Below are 21,531 nucleotides of genomic sequence, written 5' to 3' on the forward strand. Positions count from 1 at the left end.
AGAAAGATTTGAACATATAAGGGAAGTTATACTTTTGACCGCCCGTGATTAATGGAATGCGTTAAGATTCCAAGATTTTAAAAAAGCCAGTGATTACAACTCGGCGATGTATCGAATAATCTCGCAATTAAAATTTTGTGGACATGAGATTACGAAATCGGAAATGCTTGAAAAAACATTTTTCACTTTTCACAAATCAAATTTAACTCTACAACAACAATATAGAGTGTGTGGATTTGCGATACATTTTGAACTTATCACATGTATTTTTGTGGTGGAAAAGAACAATGAAATGAGAAATCATCAGTCCCGACCCACTGAATCAACAACATTTCTAGAAGTAAATATTGTAAGTAAACATGAATATAAACCTGAAAACCAAAATCAAATTCAAAGACAATGTTTTGGTCGAGGTCGAAATCGAGTTGGTCGTGGTCGTGGTCGTGGTCGTAGTCGTGGTTTTGAAAACAATCGAGATAGTTACTATTATATATCATCTCAAAATCGCGTCACGAAACACACACTGAAAAGGCATCATGAGAACATGAGTGTTGATGAAAATCACTCAAAACGATTCGAAAGTTTTTGTTTCAGATGCGGCACTCCAGGACATTGGTTTCATATTTGTCGAGTCCCCGAACACCTTTATAAGCTCTATAAAGAATCAATAAAGAGAAAAGAAAATAGACCAACTTCACTTAACACAGTGGTCGTTTGAGTGATTCAACTCATTTTGATGTTGCAGATTTTCTGAATGATTTTTCTGAGAATGATTAATATATTGGAGGAATTGAAATGTAAAATATTTTATTTTTCATGTGCTCATATGCTAATATTTTATTGCATAAGTATTATATACTTTATATTTTTCAATAGATTATATATATATGTCAGTAATTTTTTCATTGCATATTTTTTTTGAACAAAGCTAAACAAGGAAATAATCTCATAGAAGTTTGCATACCTGATAGTGGTACAACGCACACTATTATCCGAGATAAAAGATATTTCTTGGAACTAAAACCAATAAAAACAATGGTGAATACAATGTCAGGTCATGTAGACTTGATTAAAGGTTGTGGTCAAGCACATTTTTTGTTACCTAATGGTACAGAATTTCTGATAAATGATGCTTTGTATTCACCACAAGCGAAAAGAAATTTGTTGAGTTTTAATGACATATATTCACATGGGTATGATACTCAGACAATGAATGAAGGATATGAGAAATATACGTGTCTTATCATATATAAATCAGGAAATAATGTAGTTGAAAACTACCAATGCTCCCTATCGGATTGCATTATACATATAAGTCCAATTAAATCAAACATTGTAGTTGACAATTCTTCAATATTAATCAATTGGCATGATCGATTAGGATATCCTGGTTCAACAATGATGCGAAAAATTATAGAAAATACATATGGTCATCCACTGAAAAACCAGAAGATATTTCAAAATAAAAAATTTCAATGCAAAGCATGTTTTCTTGGAAAACTTATTATAAAAACATAACCAGCTAAAATCCAAACTAAATCACCTTTGAAACGTCCACTACTCGTTTTTATTTAAAATTAAATCAACCAACTATTATTTGAAAATCCACAAAGAAAATAATTCGAAACATAAAATCATAAATCATCAACCAAACCTAACTTTAACACTTTCAAAAATAAGCCTAACTCTAACATCGTTTCAAAAACCTCTCAAAAACATCATAAAAGTTATAAAATGTTTACGTAATCATAAATCATAAACTTATTTTATTTGCGAAAAACTAGCGCCGATCCTCGGGTTGTGTGCACCTTCAGTCCAGCTAGTTCAGCCATCAAGTCCTCCATTAACATCAACATCAACATCATGCTCACATGCATCGATCACACCTAGTGAGTCTATTAATCCAGCATACCTTAGTCAAGATAACAAGTAATATATATACAATCACATGTAACAGTAAAAATACTTTTTACTTAAAATAGCTTTTCATGAACATGCATAAACATAAACTTTTTTCTTTTCATCATAAAAATTTTCCTTTTCATCATATACATATGTGTTTTCCCTTTTATTGAATTTAAATCGTTAATTGTGACTTTTGTATCAGCTGATGGTCGCTGGATCCATCTATGTGTAACCATGGTACTGGGCGGTGGGGACATCAACGACACTTTCACCCGTCAACGGAGCCTTGGCCTTACATATCATCATATTATGTCGATGGAAATACGATCGTCGGGCTCTCTCTGGGACCTTCTCCCGTAAACAGGTTCCTTCTGGGGCCTTTTCCCTCACGATATCTCCAATCATATCATCATATCATCGTATTAGTCAAAATTACTTTACCTCCTCCAATGTTTTATATCTCATCACTTATAAAATTCGTGCATATATAAATCATTTTTCTTTTAAATCAATCATGCAACACGTCTTTTAGCGTTAACGTTTCATCATAAAATTTTATAAACATTTAAAATAAACATACTAACATTAATTACAACATTCAAGACACTGTCAAGACGTCTAACATTTTTCAAGCGTAAAATGACTGGTTTACCCCTAGAAGCATAAATTTCCCTATTTATACATAGACCTCGAAGCGACGTCCCAAATCATTCCAAACCTAACTTTTACCTTAAAACACTTCCTTAAATATTCCTTAGGCTTAAAATTTAGGTTTTCGATAATTTTCACGATTCGTTTTTAAAATTAGAAGTGCATCCCGGTTTTGACTCTTATTGACTCGAAACTTAACTAAACTTTACCAAACTTGAACCAAAGCTTAATAACACCTAAATAAACCATTTTCAACCCAATTCAAGCCCAAAAATTCCTTAGATCATGCCTAGGGAGATGCTGTATTTTTTAGCACAAGAGTCCTAGTTCTAGTGCGAACCTAGGCTAGCTTCGACCCCAGCCCCTTAGCCACACGACCAGACCCTTGGCCACCCTCTTAGGACCATAACCAAACCCTAGGTAAGCTTCTAGATAGACGCTGACCCGCCTAGACGTCGCAGCCCCTCGACAACCGCAACCTCCCTTGTATGTGCGGCCCTATAGACGCACGATCACCCTTGCCCTCGACTCTCTCATCGTGCAACCTATCTAAGACCCTGTCTCGACCCTCCTAAGACCCCTGGACGTGCTCTTATAAGCAAATAGCAGCCACATGCCCTAGGAAACCCTAGCCGAAGAGTCCAAGCGCCCAAGGAGTCTATTTTTATTCAGCCATGAAGCCCTCACGTCCAGCCCTTGTGCTGACTCCTAAGTGGCTCCTAACCATCTAAAATTCATCCCTTTTGGTGTACCTACCATGTCAGCCCCTTTAGGTATCCTTAACATGAGTTTTTGAATCATAAAACATGAGTTATATGCATGTATGCCCATAAAAACGAAAATAAAACTTGTGCCACATATTTTTCATGCAAAGTCTAATCAAACAAACATAATATGTTGTGAAAGATGTTTAAAAGAAAGTTAAGGCGTGCCTTTGTATATATTACGCACGAAAAACGGCTTGCGATGCGAGGACGTCGACGTGGAAGCGACCCTATGCTGAATTTCCTTCAAAAACCATGGCTTTCCCTTCTAAAATACGTGTATGTGTGTGCTTGGCTTGTAGAGGAAGAGTCATTGTATTGTTTCAAGAGGTGGGGCGTGAGTTATGTGTGTTTTTTGTAGGTTTTTGGCTTTTTATTTTGATTAAACACTCAAGTGCAAGCCTAGGCCCATTAACCATGGTATATTAGGACAATGAAGCATATTACTAAATATTTAAAATATTTTGTTAAGGAAAATTCATGAAAATATTAGTCGAGTTCTTAAAAAGTTTATATTTTTTTCAAAAATCGAATACCATTAAAAATAGGACTCGACGTATAAAAACACATCATTTTAAAAAATATCATATAGCACAAACATATTTTAAATAATTAAAAACAATTATTTAATAAAAATGTTTTCCCTTTTTCAGCATTCGGTCTTCGTTCCTCAATCGCATCTCAAATAATCTTTTAAAAATACAGTTTTATGCATTCATGTATAAATTATATTTTAAACATGTAAAAATGGCTACCACATTTAAAAAATGCAATTAAAATAATTTATTTAAAACACATAAGAAATTTGATAATTTTGCATGCATGTGGTTCACGTGGACGTTCGAATTTTTGGGATGTTACAACCTATGTTTCTTTAACGTAATCATGGTGATATTTGTGGACTAATTCATCCACCATGTTGACCATTTAGATATTTTATGGTATTGATCGATGCCTCCAGTAGATGGTCATATGTATGTTTATTATCAACTCGGATGTGACATTTACAAGATTACTTGTTCAAATAATAAAATTACTGAATCAATTTCTCGATCATACAATCAAGAAATTATACTTGATAATGCTGGTGAATTTACTTCCCAGACATTCAATGATTATTGTATGTCAATGGAAATCACTGTTTAGCATCATGTAACTCATGTACATACAAAAAAGGGATTAGCTGAATCATTGATTAAACGTCTACAACTGATTGCTAGACTAATGATTGCGAACACAAAACTCCATGTTTCTATATGGAGACATGCCATTTTATATGATGCTGCATTAATTCGTATCAGACCAAGTGCATATCATAAATACTCTCCATTGCAACTTGTCTTTGGTAAAGAAATCTGAGAATTTTTGGATGTATGATATATGTCCCTATTGTACCGCCTCAACGAACAAAAATGGACCTTAAAGAAAGATCAAAATTTATGTTGGTTATGATAGCCCATGAATAATTTGATATCTTGAACCTCAGACAGGTGACGTGTTTACAGAACATTTTGATGATTGTCATTTTAATGAAGAAATCTTCTCAATTTTAAGGGGAAAAAATAAACATATCAAAAATAAAATTACATGATATACATCATCATTGTTACATCTGGATCCAAGAACTAAACAATATAAAAAAGATATACATCAAATTGTGCATTTGCAAAGAATAGCAAATCAAATATCAAATGCATTTGCAAAAACAAAAGGGGTAACTAAATTATATATACATATTGTAAATGCTCCTGTTCGAATTGAAATTCTAAAGAAACAAATTGAAAACGATCATGATGTCATAAAACGCTTGAAGCGTGGAATGTCAATCGGTTATAAGGATAAAAATCCTCGAAAAAGAAAAAGCATAGAAAAACATGATGATCACAAAATAGAGAATGATATTCCGGCAGAAATACATGATGATGAAAATATTCTGTTAGAACCACAAACTAATGAGAATCGTGAATTCTCTATCAATTATATTAATACTGGAAAAATATGGAAACAAATAGATATAAAAAAATTGATGAGATATTTTCTTACAATGTGGCATTTGACATCATAAATGGCAATGAAGATCATGAACCAAAATCTTTTGGTGAATGTAAAAATCAACCAGACTAGATAAAATGGAAAGACGACATCCATGTTGAATTGGATTCGCAAAATAAATGTAACGTTTTTGGACCTATAGTCCTTACACCTGAAAGTATAAAATCTGTTGGGTACAAGTGAGTTTTTATTCGAAAGCAAAATGAGAAAATTGAAATAGTAAGATATAAAGCTCGATTTTTTGCACAAGATTTTTCTTAAAGGCCTGAAATTTATTATGAAGAAACGTATTCTCCTGTTATGGATGCAATTACGCTTTGGTATTTGATTAGTTTGGATGTATCTGAAAATTTAGAAATGCGTCTTACTGATGTGTTAATATTCAAGATGCGTCTTTTTCTGTGAAATTGCAAAGATCATTATATGAGTTAAAGCAATCCGGTCGAATGTGGTATAATCGGTTAAGTGAACACTTAATGAAAAGGGATATGTTAACAATTCAAGATGCCCTTGCGTTTCATTAAGAAAACAACATCCGGATGCGTAATTATTGTTTTATACATTGATGATTTAAACATCATTGGAACTAATAAGGAAATTCAAATAGTTGTGTCGTATTTGAAGGAAGAATTTGAAATGAAAGATTTTGGAAAAACAAAATATTGTCTGGGTTTACAAATTGAACAAAAAAATGTGGAATATTTGTTCACCAGTCAAATTATACAGAAAATGTCCTTAAACATTTTAATATGGATAAATCAAATCTTTTAATTGCTACAATGGTTGTTAAATCATTAAACATATAAAAAGATCCATTCCGTCCATGTGAAGATCATGAAATTATTCTTGGTCCAGAAGTACCATATCTAAGTGTTATTGGTGTCATTATGTATCTTGCAAATTGTATAAGACCTGATATATCTCTTGCTGTAAATTTATTGGCAACATTTAGCTTATATCCAACAAAGAGACACTGGAACAGAATTAAACATATATTCTGTTATCTACGAAGAACGACAGACTTGGGATTTTTGTCTTCAAAAGATACAAATCAAAGCATAATTGGTTATGTTGATGCTGAGTATTTATCTAATCCACACAAAGCAAGTTCCCAAACCGGATATGTATTTACTCATGGAGGCACTGCAATTTCTTGACATTCATAGAAACAAACACTCGTAACAACTTCATCAAATTACGCCAAGATTATTGCACTACATGAAGCAAGCCATGAATGTGTGTGGCTAAAATCAATGATCGAACATATCCAAATTTAATGTGGATTATCATTCGACAAGAAACATGTGATACTATATGAAGATAATGTTGCATGTGTTGCTCAAATGAAAGAAGGATACATAAAAAGCGACAGAATTAAACATACTCCCCCTAGTTCTTCGAATTATCCAAGAGCTTGAGAATAATAAAGATATTGATATTCATCACATTCAGTCAAGTGAAAACTCGTCAGATCTCTTCACAAAGGCACTTCCTACGACAGTTTTAAGAAATCATATATATAATATTGGGTGCGCAATCTACGAAATTTGTGAAGAATCATTCGTGTTAACATGAGGGGTTGTTTACGCGACTTCACTATTTTTTCCTTACTATGGTTTTTATCCCAATGAATTTTTCCTAGTAGGTTTTTAACGAGGTAGTATAAAAACACGTAATGAAGACCATTATGTATCATGATCATCATCACAAGGGGGAGTGTTAAAAATATTTTGTGAGTTTGAGATTTTTACTTTTTACCGTAAATTTTTACCTTTAACACATTAAAATTAATAGGTTTCATTATAATAATTATTATTACGCTCCTTCGGAACATTAAAGTTTAGAACAAAATATTTCCTGTTTGCTTGCTCCCAATGGTTAAAGATCCAAAATTCAGTGTAAGAAGACAATAATCTCAAACAAAATATGAATATTTCAATCACCAATGTTGGCCTTGAAATTTTGTTTAACCCAAATAAAAAACCATCAAGCCCCCGTCAGGGGCGGATTCACTCTAGGTTCTATATACTATATATTTTATTATTTAGTATATATATTATTTGACCCATAAAAAAAATAATAAAGTATCTATAATTAGTCTAATGGTTAAAGACTTTCAAAGTTTACACATGTGGTCCGCGTTCCATTCTTCTTAGGCGTTGTTTTTTGACATTGCTCTGCAATTTTTTTTTTTTGAAAACCTAAATAAAGGCCTAACTTAAAACCTGCGTAGTTGGTTAACACAAACACAATCAAGAAACCTATTTGAAATAATAACATAACCTTGTACAAAACATCTGCCATATTGTTGTTTGATGAGTGAAATATTGTGGGACACGAGTTCGGAGACACACCGGAAGGAAAGACGAGGATTCGTGGAATTTTTTCCGACGTTTAAGAATTGGGCAGCAGAGAGGTAAAATTATTGCTAATTTTCTGCTTCATGTTTTTATATGAAAAAGGTTTTTAAATTTTAAAACAATACATTATATCTTATGGATAAGCTTTTATTTCTCCTATTTTTATCTCGAATTAAATGTGATTACATGGTTGAAGTACCTTATGGGTAAGCTTTTTTATGATTTTTTATACTATTATCTGTGATTCTTAATGATAGGGTTATATTATAGCATTTTGGCTAGAGAAATGACTTTTGACTGATGTTAGAATTATATGAGCAAATGCACAAGAATTCTGCTGAAGCAAAGCAAAGGGAAGAGAATATATACCGATGTTAGAATGATATGAGCACCTTGCAAGTTTGAATTTTATGAGCTTGGAAAGATTTTAATAGCTAAAATTCGACTTTTTCATTGTCACATGCTTCATATACTTCAAATGGGAAAATCAATTATAATTGATAAGTTTTTTCAAAGGAAGAGAATAAATGAACTAGATACATCTACTATTTTGACCTCATCAACAAGATCAAATAACAATGATCTTACATCTTAAATTTCTCCTAAAAAAGATTCAAAAATATAGAAATTGAGGAGATTGATCTCAATTCTTTGGAGCGTGATCCAGGATTGCGTCGACAAATTTGGGAATATCATCATAACCAACGTGAAGAGATTCGTCAAACTTATTTGAATATAAAGGCATATCAACCTATTCTTGGATAATATCCACTAAATAAAAATATTAAGCACCTTCGAAGATTTCAGTCTACTTGGTATGATAAATTTCCTTGGTTGGAGTATTCACTCGCTAAATTTAAGGTATATTGCTTTCCATGTTTTATCTTCAACAAGCCATCAGGATGCACAAATCAAAATGCATTTAATGTTGACGGGTTTGATAATTGGAAGATAGTTAGAAATGGAAAAGCTTGTGCTTTCTTAGGTCATATAGGGAAAGATAATGTATATTCACCCCATCAATGCTGAAACGGAATATAATGATTTGATGAACCAACCACAACATATCTCAAGGAGATTCGAAAATTTTAATGCTGAACAAGATGCAACTAATCTTCTTCGGTTAAAAGCTCACATACATGTGGTAAGATTGCTTGCACTACAAGGAATTCCATTTAGAGGTCATGATGAGAAATCTAGTTCGTTTAATCGTGGTAAATTTCTTTAATTCTTGCATGTGCTAACCATGTACAATAATGATTTTTCAAAGGCAATTGCGAGAGCTCCAAAGAATGCCAAGTATACAAGTCATGATATTTAGAAACAAATACTTCATGTGCTTTCAATGAGAGTGAAAAATGCAATTCGTGAACAAATTGGAGTGGTAAAGTATTGCATAATTGTTGATGAAGCACGAGATGAGTCAAAAAGAGAGCAAATGTCTATAGTATTGAGGTTCGTGGATACTAATGGATTCATTCAAGAACATTTTTTTGGACTTGTTCACGTATCTGATACTGCTGCTTTGATTTTAAAGAATGCTATATATTCTGTTTTGGGTCACTACAATTTGGATGTTCAAAATATTAGAGGTCAAGGTTATGATGGTGCTAGTAATATGAGGGGTAGGTTTAATGGATTACAAGCTTTGATTGTAAAAGATTGTAAAAGTGCTTATTATGTTCATTGCTTTGCTCATCGGTTACAACTGGCTTTAGTTGCAACATCAAAAAATGTGACATCTATTCATCAATTTTTTGATAAATTAACTTTTATAGTTAATATTGTTGGTTCTTCATGTAAACCGACGATGAATTGAAGAAAGCTCATGCGGATGATATTGCACATTTGATTGCTATTAATGAACTCGAGACTGGGCGTGTACTTAATCAGATAGGTACTTTACAGCGAGCTACTGATACATGTTGGAGTTATCATTTGAGATCATTAGCCGGCCTAATTAAGATGTTTAGTGCATCGTGTACGGTATTGCTTAATGTTATGGAGGATGGACTTCCTTCTCAACAAGCAGATGCTACATCTATATATGATGAAATGACTTCTTTTGATTTTGTATTTATCTTGCATCTTATGAAAGAGGTTATGGGGATCACAGATATCCTTTTTCAGGCTTTATAAATTAAGTCTCGGGATATAATAAATGCAATGGAACTTGTAATATCTACCAAGAATTTACTTCAACATATAAGGATAACAAGTGGGATGATTTGCTCATAAAAGTGAAGTCTTTTTGTGAAGTTCGAAATATTGATATTCATGATTTCAGTGCTCCGTATATGGACAGACAAGGTCGAGTCCGTCTTCGTCAAGGCAATTTCACCATTGAGCATCATTATCGGGTAGACCTCTATTATGGTGCAATAGATTCACAATTACAAGAAATTAATAGGCGCTTTAGCGATGATGCTATGGAGTTGCTCATTCTGAGTAATGCCTTAAATCCTAAAAATGCGCTAGAGTCTTTCAAAATTGCAGATATATGTAAATTAGTTGAAAAATTTTATGCACAAGATTTTACAAGAGATGAAAAAGAGCAATTGGAGATTCAATTGAAGCATTACAAATATAATATCGTCAAAGGGTCTGACTATAAAAGTCTTTCAACCATATCAGAGTTATGTCAATGGTTGATGAAGACTAACAAGTCTGTGACACACAATCTCATTTTTAGAGTGATTGTACTTGTGCTTACTCTTCCGGTTTTCAATGCTGCTACAGAACGATCATTTTCTGCTGTTAATATTGTGAAAACAAGACTTCGGAGCAAAATGAAGGATGATTTTCTCTCGAACGCATTAATGATATATATTGAGAAAGAAATTGCTAGAAATGTGAGCATGGAAGATATCATTGAAGATTTTGAAAAATTAAAAGAACGTCGAATTCTTTTTAATTAAAAATTTGTACTTGATACTTAATTGAGTATATCTTTCAAGGAACTTTTGGCTTCCATCTTTTTGTAATATCTTAATATTACTTTTAAATATTATATTTTTTTTAGTTATTGTATTCTTATTATTGAAATTTATATGCAAACATATAATAATTATTTTCTTATTTTTACATGTGTGGGTTGAGTCAGTCCCTCACACATATAATCTTGCCCGTTGATGCAAAAAGATGTTGGTTGTTGCCGCGCGGAAATTTATATAGTTGTGAGATTAAAATATTGTAATTTCAAGAAAGAAAAAAAAGGAGCTTTAGATGTATTCTGCCCACTGTTATACAAATATATATATATATATATACACACACACTGCGCACTGTCCAATTGAAAATTCCATGATTAATGCTTGAAAAGAATATTCAAACATACAGCAGCAAACACCAGCAAGTCAGCTGCTGTACAGCCCGCTTTTCCCTCCCCAATCTTTTTCCCCTCACAGAAAAGGCCTTTTTGAACACAAGGAAATATAATATAGAGAAAAACCCCACCTGCTTTCCGAAATCGACGATGAAATTGTTGGTTTTGCCGTTTTTTAATAATTTTCCCAAGTTTTTTAATCGTCTCAGCAAATGGAAGGGTCCCATTCTCTCAAGAATCCAGTCCCGGTTCTTGGATTACTTGAGCCTCTCCTCGCCTCAATGCCCGCACCCCCCACCCCCTCTTTTCTTTTTGCAATATATATATATATATATATATATATATATATATATATATATATATATATATATATATAGCTCCTTGTAGGGTTTTGCAAAGTCGTTGTGTGCTACGGTTCTTGAGGGTTGAATGTGTGTGTTCTTGGTTTTTTATGCCTCGGCTTTTGAGTGCGCTGGTACGTTTATTTCAAAGTGTTTCTGTTTGTATTGCTAGCTCTTGTATGTAATTAATTAGTGGCGCATAAATGTACATGTCGTTTGTTTCAGGAATATGCTTCCAAGTATGTTCAGATTTTGGTATTTTGTTTTTATGGTTTGAATATTATTGCGTGGCTTTTTTCATGGGTTTTAGGTTTGGGAGTATCTAATGATGCTTTTGTGATTCAAGCGTGTTTGGTTAAATTAAGGTCGTTTTGTAACGTGACCCACTCATGGCATCTAATGATTCCATAAATCAGTTGATATGAAAATTTTGCGTGAAAACTTTGATCTTGAGAACAAATGTTTTCCACCATCCATTTAGCAAAATTTATTTCTTATTTTAACTGAAAAAACGAACCATCGTAATGAAAAAAGTTCCATCTTCCATAATTTTTTCTTCTGCTTCACAGGATCATGTGTGTTGAAAATTTGGACATGGTTTGGTGGTGTCGTATTTGATAATAATTTCTTATATTCTACAAATGTCTGACGGAAACTATATAGCTAAAGAAGAAGAGAGATTTAGAAGAACCTGCTGATTCTCTGCTCAAACTTCATGGGCCAGATTTGAATCATAGTAAAATTGATTGGATTCATACTTCTTACCCCAAAAGTAACATGATGCCCGAAGATGAGGAGTGGTCAGATCACAGAGGATTTAATCCATCTGGGAATGATAATATGGTCGATTTGTCCAATGGACCTCAGGATGCAGATTATCCACGCATGTCTCTTAGCTACGAGTTAGAGAATCTTATTTTCGCCAGGTTCCCAAGATCAGAATATTGGAAATTATGCTTTGTGAATAAGAGGTGCTTGAATCTTTTAAGAAGCGGTGAGCTTTACAAGATCAGGAACGAGATTGGGTTCAAAGAGCCTTCTGTTTTCATGTTCACTAGTGGTGAGAGTAGTTGGTGGGCATTTGATCGTGAATTCAAGTCCCGTATGCGGCTCCCGGTTCTGCCATCCGACCCTTGTTTTGCTTCTGGAGATAAGGAATCGCTCTGTGCTGGAACTCATCTGCTTGTTTCTGGCAGAGAGATAGATGGCCTAGTTATTTGGAGGTACGAATTGGCTAAGAACATTTGGTACAAGGGTCCATCAATGATATGCCCACGATGCTTGTTCGCTTCTGCTACATGCGGTAGCCGTGCTTATGTTGCTGGTGGGATGGGAACAGCATTGAGAAGCGAAGTCTATGACACGGCTGAGAAATATAATCCCGACAGTGGTTCGTGGGAACCTCTCCCTAAAATGAAGAAGAAGAGGAAGTTTTGCTCCGGTTGCTACATGGACGATAGGTTTTACGTGATTGGAGGGAGAAACGACGATGGGGAACTAACATGTGGTGAATTCTTTGACGAAACTAGAAACAGATGGGAGCTTTTACCAGAAATGTTAAAAGATTTTCCTACACAGTCATCACATTCACCACCACTTCTTGCTGTTGTAAAGAATGAGCTCTACTCACTGGAAGCTTCTTCCAACCAGGTGAAGTTGTACTTGAAGCATTCAAACACATGGAAACAGTTGGGGATGGTTCCAGTGAGAGCTGATTACAACAGAGGATGGGGAATCGCGTTCAAGTCTTTGGGCAATGAGCTACTTGTAATAGGATCGTCATCTGTTTCTCCTGCTGGTAATCACATGGCTATTTATACTTGTATCCCGGATTCTGATTCGGATGAGTTGCGGTGGAAACCTCTGGACTGTGGAAGCAATGGGCTTAGCCACTTCATCTTAAACTGTTCTGTTATGGTAGCCTGAAGAGGGGGATACAAAGAGTGTATTGACAGTATGTTCTGGGAATCTTAATACTAAGTATGTATGTATGATGTATCCAACTACTTTTTCTTCTGATGTATATTGTAATTTGTACTTTATTGTTTTTTGGGCAGTTTATGGTTCAATGGAATTTGAGACAAAAGATTATTCATTCTTGCTTCCATGTAATAGTAAGTTTCTGTCTGCAATAATTTAAATCAACTGAATAAAAAACTAGTTCCTGGCAATTTTGAAACCAAAATAGGAATGACAGATTTGGTATAACCATTTGTTTCTCGAAAGAGAGAGAAAATAAAGACAAAAATAGAAACGGTTTGTTCTTCCAACTTTGTTCTTATAATATCAATATTACATTTTTTTTTTATTTCAACAAACAATTTTTTAAATTTCTACGATTCAAATAGTATTTTATTAGTATTTCGATAATTTATCAAATTTCATTTTAATTTCTCGATAATTATAAAAAAGATTGAACATATTTGTGCGTGTAAAAATAAAGTCAGGCCTTACCTTAATAATGATAGTGGGCCGAGCCCATTTGAGCTGAAGGATGGCCTGAGAGTATACCCAAGAGCTGTCTTTGCTACTCTATCTGCTCGAACCGGTGGTGGAAAATGGCGGGAAAGGAGCTTCCTGCTGAAATCGCGAAACCGAATGTGAAATCCGATGGCGATTCGACGACTTGCTGGAGAAAAGAAGTAGATGAAAACCTCAAGCGGCTCCAATCGCTGCTATTCGGCGCCGATGCGGCTTTCGAGAAGGGTGATTTCTGGTCCGCGCAAGTGCTAGCTCTCGGGCTTATCGGATTCCTTGATTCTCGTACACATTCCCCTGTAGACGAGGCCTTCATTCGCCCCATTCTCCGTGAAGCCGCTTCTAAACTTGGATTGGCTCGGCGATCCCTCATCCCTGATTCTGATCGGTACAAAATATGCTTGCCAAATTAACGTAATTTTTAGGAATTATAAGCTTGTTTAAAGAATTTTGAAGTCCTATTGTTATTGTGGATTTAAATTTGATTAGTGAGTGTGTGTTCGTGGATATCTATTGAGCTGTAAATGGATTTCCATTTATTTGAATTTTGATCGTTCCATTTCTTTTGCAGTTTCGTTAATCGATTTTTCTGGTTTTGCATTTTACAATGCTAATTTGGGTAATAAACGACTATAAAATGTTTCGATCTGAAGGAAAACACAAAGTGAATGCTTCGAAAGATTTAGTAGTATGTACTTTTCCACTTGCTAATAGCACTTCGTTGTCCTCTCTGGCAATATTAATTTGTGCTGCGATGTTTATTCGTTATCTACAGGCATTAAAACATTCATTCTTAGTCGTGCCTATCTGGCTTCGATTTATAATCTTTGTTCCATACTGATAAATGATGTTGATATGCATCTTGCATACATCAGTCAAGCATTTGTACAGGCTGGAAAAAGTCCAGACCACATATTCAGAAAGAGTTGTGATATTGACATAGAGAAAGTCAAGCAGTCCAAGTATTTTCGTGCTCTTTTACAGCACTCATGCCAAAGTCCTACAGAAGGATTGGTACGTTTTACTAATCATATATACCTTCCTTCTGTACCTATCTTATTATTGTCGTCGTTCCCCTAGAACCAGAACTAAAACTTAGCAGAATAAAAAATTTTCAATTCATTTGTTTCGACTCATACAAATTATCCATACTTAGAAATATATACTAGTAGAAATATAACTCGAGAGGTCTATCGTGGATGGTTCAGAGGGCTTGTCTTAATGTGGCCACAACGATAGACTTTGATGCTACACAAGATCCGCCAAAATAAAGTTCACCACCCAAAACAATCTACCACAAACCTATGGCATTAGATAAACATTTGAGGTATAAGACAAGATATTTGGCATCAACTCAAAAACAAGGTCAAACCGATATATAGTATTTGTAAGTACCGCTTAAAGAATTTAGAATGAGGGACATTATGTGAATTCATGCTATAGGGATCTATTGAGTGTGTGAACGTTCGTATATCTGTCTAATGAAATGCATCAATGACTCACCATGAAATATGAATATTGGTCCATACTCCATAGTTATTTAGGGTGCAAGGCGCACTAAAACGTTAGAGTACCCAGGAGCCTGAGGTGCAAGGCGAAAAGTATGCTTTATCAAATTAAAGTGCATTTGGCATAGCTTTTAAAATTTGATATATATAAAGTGATTATACTATAAATCTATAATATTACATAAATTAAATATTTTTCACAAAGATAATAAACGTTATAAATAAAAATTCATTAATAGATAATTTAGCATAAATCATACCAGAAAAAAACTTAATTATCTATAATTCATTAGTAAGTTATCAATTCATAATATATTGAGAAAAAACTTCAAATATCTAAATCATCAAATTCTTCTTATCTTCCTCAACTATATCATCATCTTTCAAAACCGCGGTGAGTCAAGAGTGTAGAAAAAATTAAAGTAAAAGTTTGAATAGAAGATTAAAACATTATCTAAAGCATCAAATTCTTCTTCATCTTCCTCGACTACATCATCATCATCATCATCATCATAAGGGGAGATCATCATCATAGGGGAGATGACAGTAAAAGTTAGCACAAAGGACTTTTGAACTTTTTGATAAAAAAATCTTGCATAAATGAGCGACAACAGGGTTTTGTATCATTAAATAGCCATGATCTTTACTAATTGAGCTTCAAAATTGGTTGAGTTTGAGTTAATTTTTATTTAACTACAAGATATCGGCCCACTTTTTTAAAGCGCGTGCTTCTGCGCATGTCGACACTTTAAGCGCCCTTGTTTCAAGTGCTACACCTGGGTAATAACCCAGGCGCAACCGTGTGCCTGGCTTGATTGTCGCCTAGGCGCAGCCAGGCGCACATTTTTAATTACCATGTACTGGTCTTTAGCGTACTAGTCAATACACTTATTATTAGACGGCTTATCAACCGTGAATATATTTATAGATAATAATCTCCAAGGAAAGCATTTTATAATTGTCAACCCATTCTGCAACAACGTTTCACATGGGCTACAATAATCTTAAGGAGTTTATCTATACAAAAGAATGAACATACAAATAAACTTGCCAAAACAAAATGATCAATTACTGAATAAAAAATGTTTTACAAAATAGCATTATAAATCACCCAATCATAAGTTTGCTTGATGAGCATCTAGTCTAACAATTATTTCCCAACTTGAACTCCAACTTGTGTTGAGCCATTTTCTTTTAATTCGCTTGTGCTTGAGCAAATGTTTTGTGGTGTTGCTATTATCTATAACTCATGAAGTTTACCATCTTTTCCAGCGAAATCCATTTGACAACCAAGAAAATTTAAAGACCTCGAAGACTTTTGTGCAGACAAAACTGACATCCTTGTATGGGAATGCCTACAGAGAAAATCATGGAAATTTAATTAAAGGTGACAGGTCTGAGGATTGTGTTATAATCCGAAAAAGTTATCAAAGTCAGAGCTCCCCCAAAAATTATTTGGCGCCTAACTTTGCTAAAGAGGAAGAGGACAAAAGAGCTCGTGGATTTAATTTTGGAACTAAAAGGTTACACAAGCAACCCATCAGTCCTAGAACTGAAAATTTAAAATCTCCATCATGCAGTGAAGAAGCTGAGGCTGATGGCTCTAGCAATGGGTTTGTTACTGCTAGAGCAAAACTTGTAAGTATTTTGTTTACGAAAAAAATCTCGCAATCTTTACTTCGGAGTTTGCTCTTTTGTAATTACTGTGAATTTGACACCTTAAATAATATGCTGTCTTTGTTTTACTAATACAGGCTCTACATTTTGAGAAGGTGATTACAATTCATGTTATTCCAAATTTCTTGTTGATTTTCGCAGCCATTATACACTGGATTTACCTGCAAGACCAGTGCCAAGAATGTTGGGAAAAGAACTGTGTTATAGCATTAGAATTTTCTGGAAACCTTTTGTATTGACTTGGAGAAACATAGGACTTAAAGGATGAAATATGATCTTTACAAGGAAAAGCAGAAAGACATATCTTCAATGACTTCACATCATCTTGCATCAACATCATTTTGTTTTCATAACGGAGACATTTGTTTCTTGTAATGCTCGATGTTTTCAGTCAAATTAGAAGCATCACAAATTAATCTTAAATTATTTAAACTAGGAAAGCCTTGTGATTTATTATAAATCAATGTGATGGATCTGCATCATGCCCCCAGGAAATGGATGCTAAGCAAAAGCGAGGCTTAAATGATTCGCCAAGTGCTCCTGTATCACCGCAAATTGATGCTGGAAGTTACAAGAGTAATGGAATCAGATGTTATGGTACTTCTCGTCGTGGAATCAGGAGTAATTTTATTCCTCCTGTCAAATCCAATGGAAATAGTATAGGCAATGTGACTTCTCGTGTGGCTGGGAGGGGTGAAGATGCAATAGATGACTCAACGAAAAGATGGTATAACTCATCTGACTCAATAACCTCAGTGCCTTTCTAGATGTCAAAGCTCGCTATATCTATTTATTTGGGAATACTTAGCGTGCTTGCCCTTCCCCTTTCCAGCAGTGGTGAAAACAGGAAGAATAACGTTCTGTACTCCACGAGCAATGTTTTATACTTCCATGTTTTTGTAGTTTGGAATTACTCTGTGGCTCTGATGGCGAGCTTCCTGAAAAGTTGAGAAATTTAGAACCACGGCTTATCGAGCACGTGAGCAATGAAATAATGGACAGGGATCCCAATGTTCGCTGGAATGATATTGGTATGCAAATACAGGCTTATGACTTCTTCAAATGTCGAGTGTATTCTTTTGCTGATCTGGATCTTTTTTCCTTGATTTTTCTCATACTGTAGCTGGATTGGATCATGCGAAAAAATGTGTCACCGAGATGGTTATATGGCCTTTGCTGCGCCCTGACATTTTTAAGGGCTGCCGTTCTCCAGGCCGCGGTCTTCTTCTATTTGGACCTCCTGTAAGTAATTGTAATCAATTTAAGAGATAAATCAACAGACTCACTCCTTGTCTCTGTTTGTTCTTGCTGAAGGGAACTGGTAAAACTATGATAGGAAAAGCCATAGCTGGAGAGGCTAGAGCAACATTTTTTTACATATCAGCCAGTTCGTTGACTAGCAAATGGGTATGTATCTCTGCCAAAAACCTAAATTATGATCTGATGCAAGAAAAATTATCGTCCATGAAATCTGGATATTTATTTTTGGTCTTAAAAGCCATAAGCATCAACTGTTCCTATATTGTAAAAGAATCTCCTAATATCGATTCCGGTGAACTGATATACAGCTATTACCACACTTTCCAATATACAACCAGATCAATCAAGACTAAGGGCAAGATAGGAATCCTTTTCCATTTATTCTACTTGCTGCAGAGACACATAGCTGAGACCAATATGAAAATCTAGTTGTTATTGCTTTTATGCACATGCTCCTGTGTGAAGTTGACAAAGTCAATTGACCAATTTTCCATCATCAATTGCAGATAGGCGAGGGAGAAAAGCTTGTAAGGGCACTTTTTGGTGTTGCTAGCTGTCGTCAGCCTGCCGTGATATTTGTGGATGAAATAGACTCTCTTCTATCTCAGGTGAAATGTTGATTATTTTATCAACATAATCTTCTTTTGATCAATTGCAAACCATGTCCCAAGATTCTGAATCACTTTGCTCTGGTCGTTGTTTGCTTTCTCAAGTTCTTGTTCTGCAGAATTAAAATGTTAGTTATTTGAAAATCGTGGTGGCGATTTACTTCGAGTGTAGTCTTATTAAATGTTATCTAGGTGTTGCTAGGCCAGTAGGGGACATCTAATGTATGAATCATTGAAAAATAATTAATAACCGTCTTCATCTATCATAGAAGGAGACTTCTTATCATTATTATGTTGTAGTGCTTGTTTTCTGCTTATTCTTTTGCAATCATGCCATTATCACTTGCAAATTAAGAAATAATTATAGCATCCACGTGTTTGTTGCAGCGCAAGTCAGAAGGCGAACATGAATCCAGTAGGCGTCTGAAGACACAATTCTTGATTGAAATGGAAGGCTTTGACAGCGGGAACGAGCAAATACTTTTAATAGGTGATCTGGAACAAATTATCTGCAAGGCTATTGGAATATGTTTAAGGCAGAAGCAATCTTAGTTGCTGAATCATAATATCACCGAAATTCTTCAGATCCCTCTCATAAAATCAACGATTCCCCGATTCTGCACTTATGTAAAACTTCTGCTTGTTGTTTGACAATTTTTTGTTTTTTTAAACCGAAACAGGTGCAACTAATAGACCTCAAGAACTTGATGAAGCTGCAAGGAGGCGCCTCATGAAGAGACTCTATATTCCACTTCCCACCACAGGTCCGAATTAGAACCATCCACAGAATGTTCTCCCAGCTACATCTTATATTATTTGTCTGATACGCAGAAGCAAGGGCTTGGATCATAAAAAACCTGTTGGAGAATGATAAATTGTTTAATCTGTCGAAGGAGGAAATTGATACTATCTGTAAATTAACGGAAGGTATCTTCTTTACAGAATTGATTGCTAAACAATTAGCACCCCTAGACGGTACAAAAGCTGTTGTTTCTTTCCTTAATCCCTTCATAAGCTTTATCATTTTTTTATCAGGGTACTCGGGATCAGACATGAAGAATTTGGTGAAAGATGCCTCCATGGGTCCTCTTAGAGAGGCTCTCAAACAGGGTATTGAAATTACGAATCTTAAAAAAGAGGATATGAGACCAGTAAATCTCCTGGTATTCCTCAATGTGATAGAATTCAGATTTGTCATTCTAAGTGGTTAATCTACTTTATCAAACACTTGGTTAATCCAAATTTTAACTTGTCCAGGACTTCGAGAAAGCATTACAAGAAGTGAGGCCTTCAGTCTCATTGAATGAACTCGATACGTATGAGAAGTGGAACGAGCAATTTGGTAGCTTATCCTTGTAAAAGCCTCATGGACGGGAAGGCTAAAAAATTCAGTGAGACTTGTAAGCTCAGAAATAGCATGCTTAATTTCTTCATCATTTTAAGAATGAAAAGTTTTATTTTTACGGTGCAACTTTAGCTGGGTTGAGTTTAAAATTTTTCACAGTAGAGTAGCAAACTAAATCGGTGTTGCTTCCTCTTAAACATCTTGAACTTCGAGTGTTTTGGCCTCTTAGCAGGCTTAGGGAGGTTAGAACTATGATGTCTTTATATATGCATGTGAGCTTGAGATCTTTATCGAAGAGGGAAACGAATGCCAAGTACTGTTTAGTCTCACAATATATATATAACAGCCCCTGGCGTACGTATAACAAACAGCATGTGAAAGACCTTGATTCCAAATAATCTAGTCAATCTCTATGGTCCACGTTATATATGATATAACATGGACCAAGAAGTGAACAATAAGGTAGGAAATAGTGCAAAACTGGTTGAATTATCAGTTTCAATAATTAAACATGCATGTAAGTTATTTGAATCAAGGTTTGTCGCATGCGCGACGGGGCTCTGTCACTTAATGAAAGAGTTGACACTTTCTCTTGAAGCTAAAGACAGAAATCACATTTTTTTTTGTATGATTTGAATATGATGATTATTTTAAACTTTGATATCACAATAATGGAGTAATTGCATCCCTCGTTATATATGTTTATATAATGTTTTATTGAATATTGTTGTTAGTGTAAATAAAATCAATAATGTTTTATTGCTTTTTCTTGCTTACATTACGAAACACTCCTCCGTTGGAAGACATAAACCTGACCATTTGCGGGGCCTAATTAACAACCAGTGTAGGAATTAAAGAAAAAGATTCAAAAAAAATTAACCAAATTAATTCGAATTCCTTTCGTTCGCAGGTCCGAATAACCAACAATAATTGGCACACACTTCAGTTTTGGGAAAAAAAACGATCTTATATGGTACGTAGACAGTAATTTTATAATCAAAAAATGATTACGTTCTCAGATATTATTGCAAGTGGCTAAATGATCGTACATGCATCCCTTGTAACAACAAAAGATGGACTTCGTTTCGCCAGTCGCACGGCACCACATGCTTGAATGCTTCCATTGATTATTTAATTGACAAGATGATCACAGCATTAATTTTCACGACTCCACTCGATCTATTTCCTCAGGGGCCCATGCAGGGATACCAGACACAGCCCAAACGCATCTCGATGCCAACTAGCTAATTAAAATTC

General features: G+C 34.7%; 4 protein-coding genes across 6 annotated transcripts; all 4 read left to right on the plus strand.

The window, feature by feature from the left end:
- Positions 1-9,077: 9,077 nt before the first annotated feature.
- Positions 9,078-9,871, plus strand: LOC140814433 (uncharacterized). The gene is made up of 2 exons (XM_073173414.1): positions 9,078-9,467; positions 9,554-9,871. The coding sequence occupies exons 1-2, from the start codon at positions 9,078-9,080 to the stop codon at positions 9,869-9,871; spliced, it is 708 nt and encodes a 235-aa protein (XP_073029515.1).
- Positions 9,872-10,029: 158 nt separating this feature from the next.
- LOC140814438 (uncharacterized) lies at positions 10,030-10,650 on the plus strand. Its single transcript, XM_073173426.1, has one exon. The coding sequence runs from the start codon at positions 10,030-10,032 to the stop codon at positions 10,648-10,650; it is 621 nt and encodes a 206-aa protein (XP_073029527.1).
- A 777-nt stretch (positions 10,651-11,427) lies between these two features.
- On the plus strand, positions 11,428-13,493 carry LOC140825390 (F-box/kelch-repeat protein At3g27150). 2 transcript variants are annotated; one of them, XM_073187179.1, is made up of 2 exons: positions 11,428-11,532; positions 12,062-13,493. In XM_073187179.1, exons 1-2 carry the CDS (start codon positions 11,509-11,511, stop codon positions 13,322-13,324), a joined length of 1,287 nt encoding a protein of 428 aa, XP_073043280.1. In that variant the 5' UTR covers positions 11,428-11,508; the 3' UTR covers positions 13,325-13,493. The 2 variants fall into 2 exon arrangements, with proteins under 2 accessions (XP_073043280.1, XP_073043364.1); XM_073187263.1 differs by having other exon boundaries at positions 11,440-11,532; positions 11,968-13,493.
- A 407-nt stretch (positions 13,494-13,900) lies between these two features.
- LOC140825512 (ATPase family AAA domain-containing protein FIGL1) lies at positions 13,901-20,558 on the plus strand. 2 transcript variants are annotated; one of them, XM_073187451.1, is made up of 13 exons: positions 13,901-14,264; positions 14,752-14,890; positions 16,657-17,022; positions 17,553-17,788; positions 17,965-18,092; positions 18,185-18,303; positions 18,376-18,468; positions 18,828-18,929; positions 19,317-19,419; positions 19,610-19,693; positions 19,761-19,856; positions 19,965-20,039; positions 20,187-20,558. In XM_073187451.1, the coding sequence occupies exons 1-13, from the start codon at positions 13,957-13,959 to the stop codon at positions 20,234-20,236; spliced, it is 1,899 nt and encodes a 632-aa protein (XP_073043552.1). In that variant the 5' UTR covers positions 13,901-13,956; the 3' UTR covers positions 20,237-20,558. The 2 variants fall into 2 exon arrangements, with proteins under 2 accessions (XP_073043552.1, XP_073043480.1); XM_073187379.1 differs by having other exon boundaries at positions 13,902-14,264; positions 19,965-20,092; positions 20,187-20,556.
- Positions 20,559-21,531: the final 973 nt, after the last annotated feature.

This window comes from Primulina eburnea, chromosome 1 (genome assembly GCF_022965805.1).
Source record: "Primulina eburnea isolate SZY01 chromosome 1, ASM2296580v1, whole genome shotgun sequence".
In the NCBI taxonomy this organism is placed as follows: domain Eukaryota; kingdom Viridiplantae; phylum Streptophyta; class Magnoliopsida; order Lamiales; family Gesneriaceae; genus Primulina; species Primulina eburnea.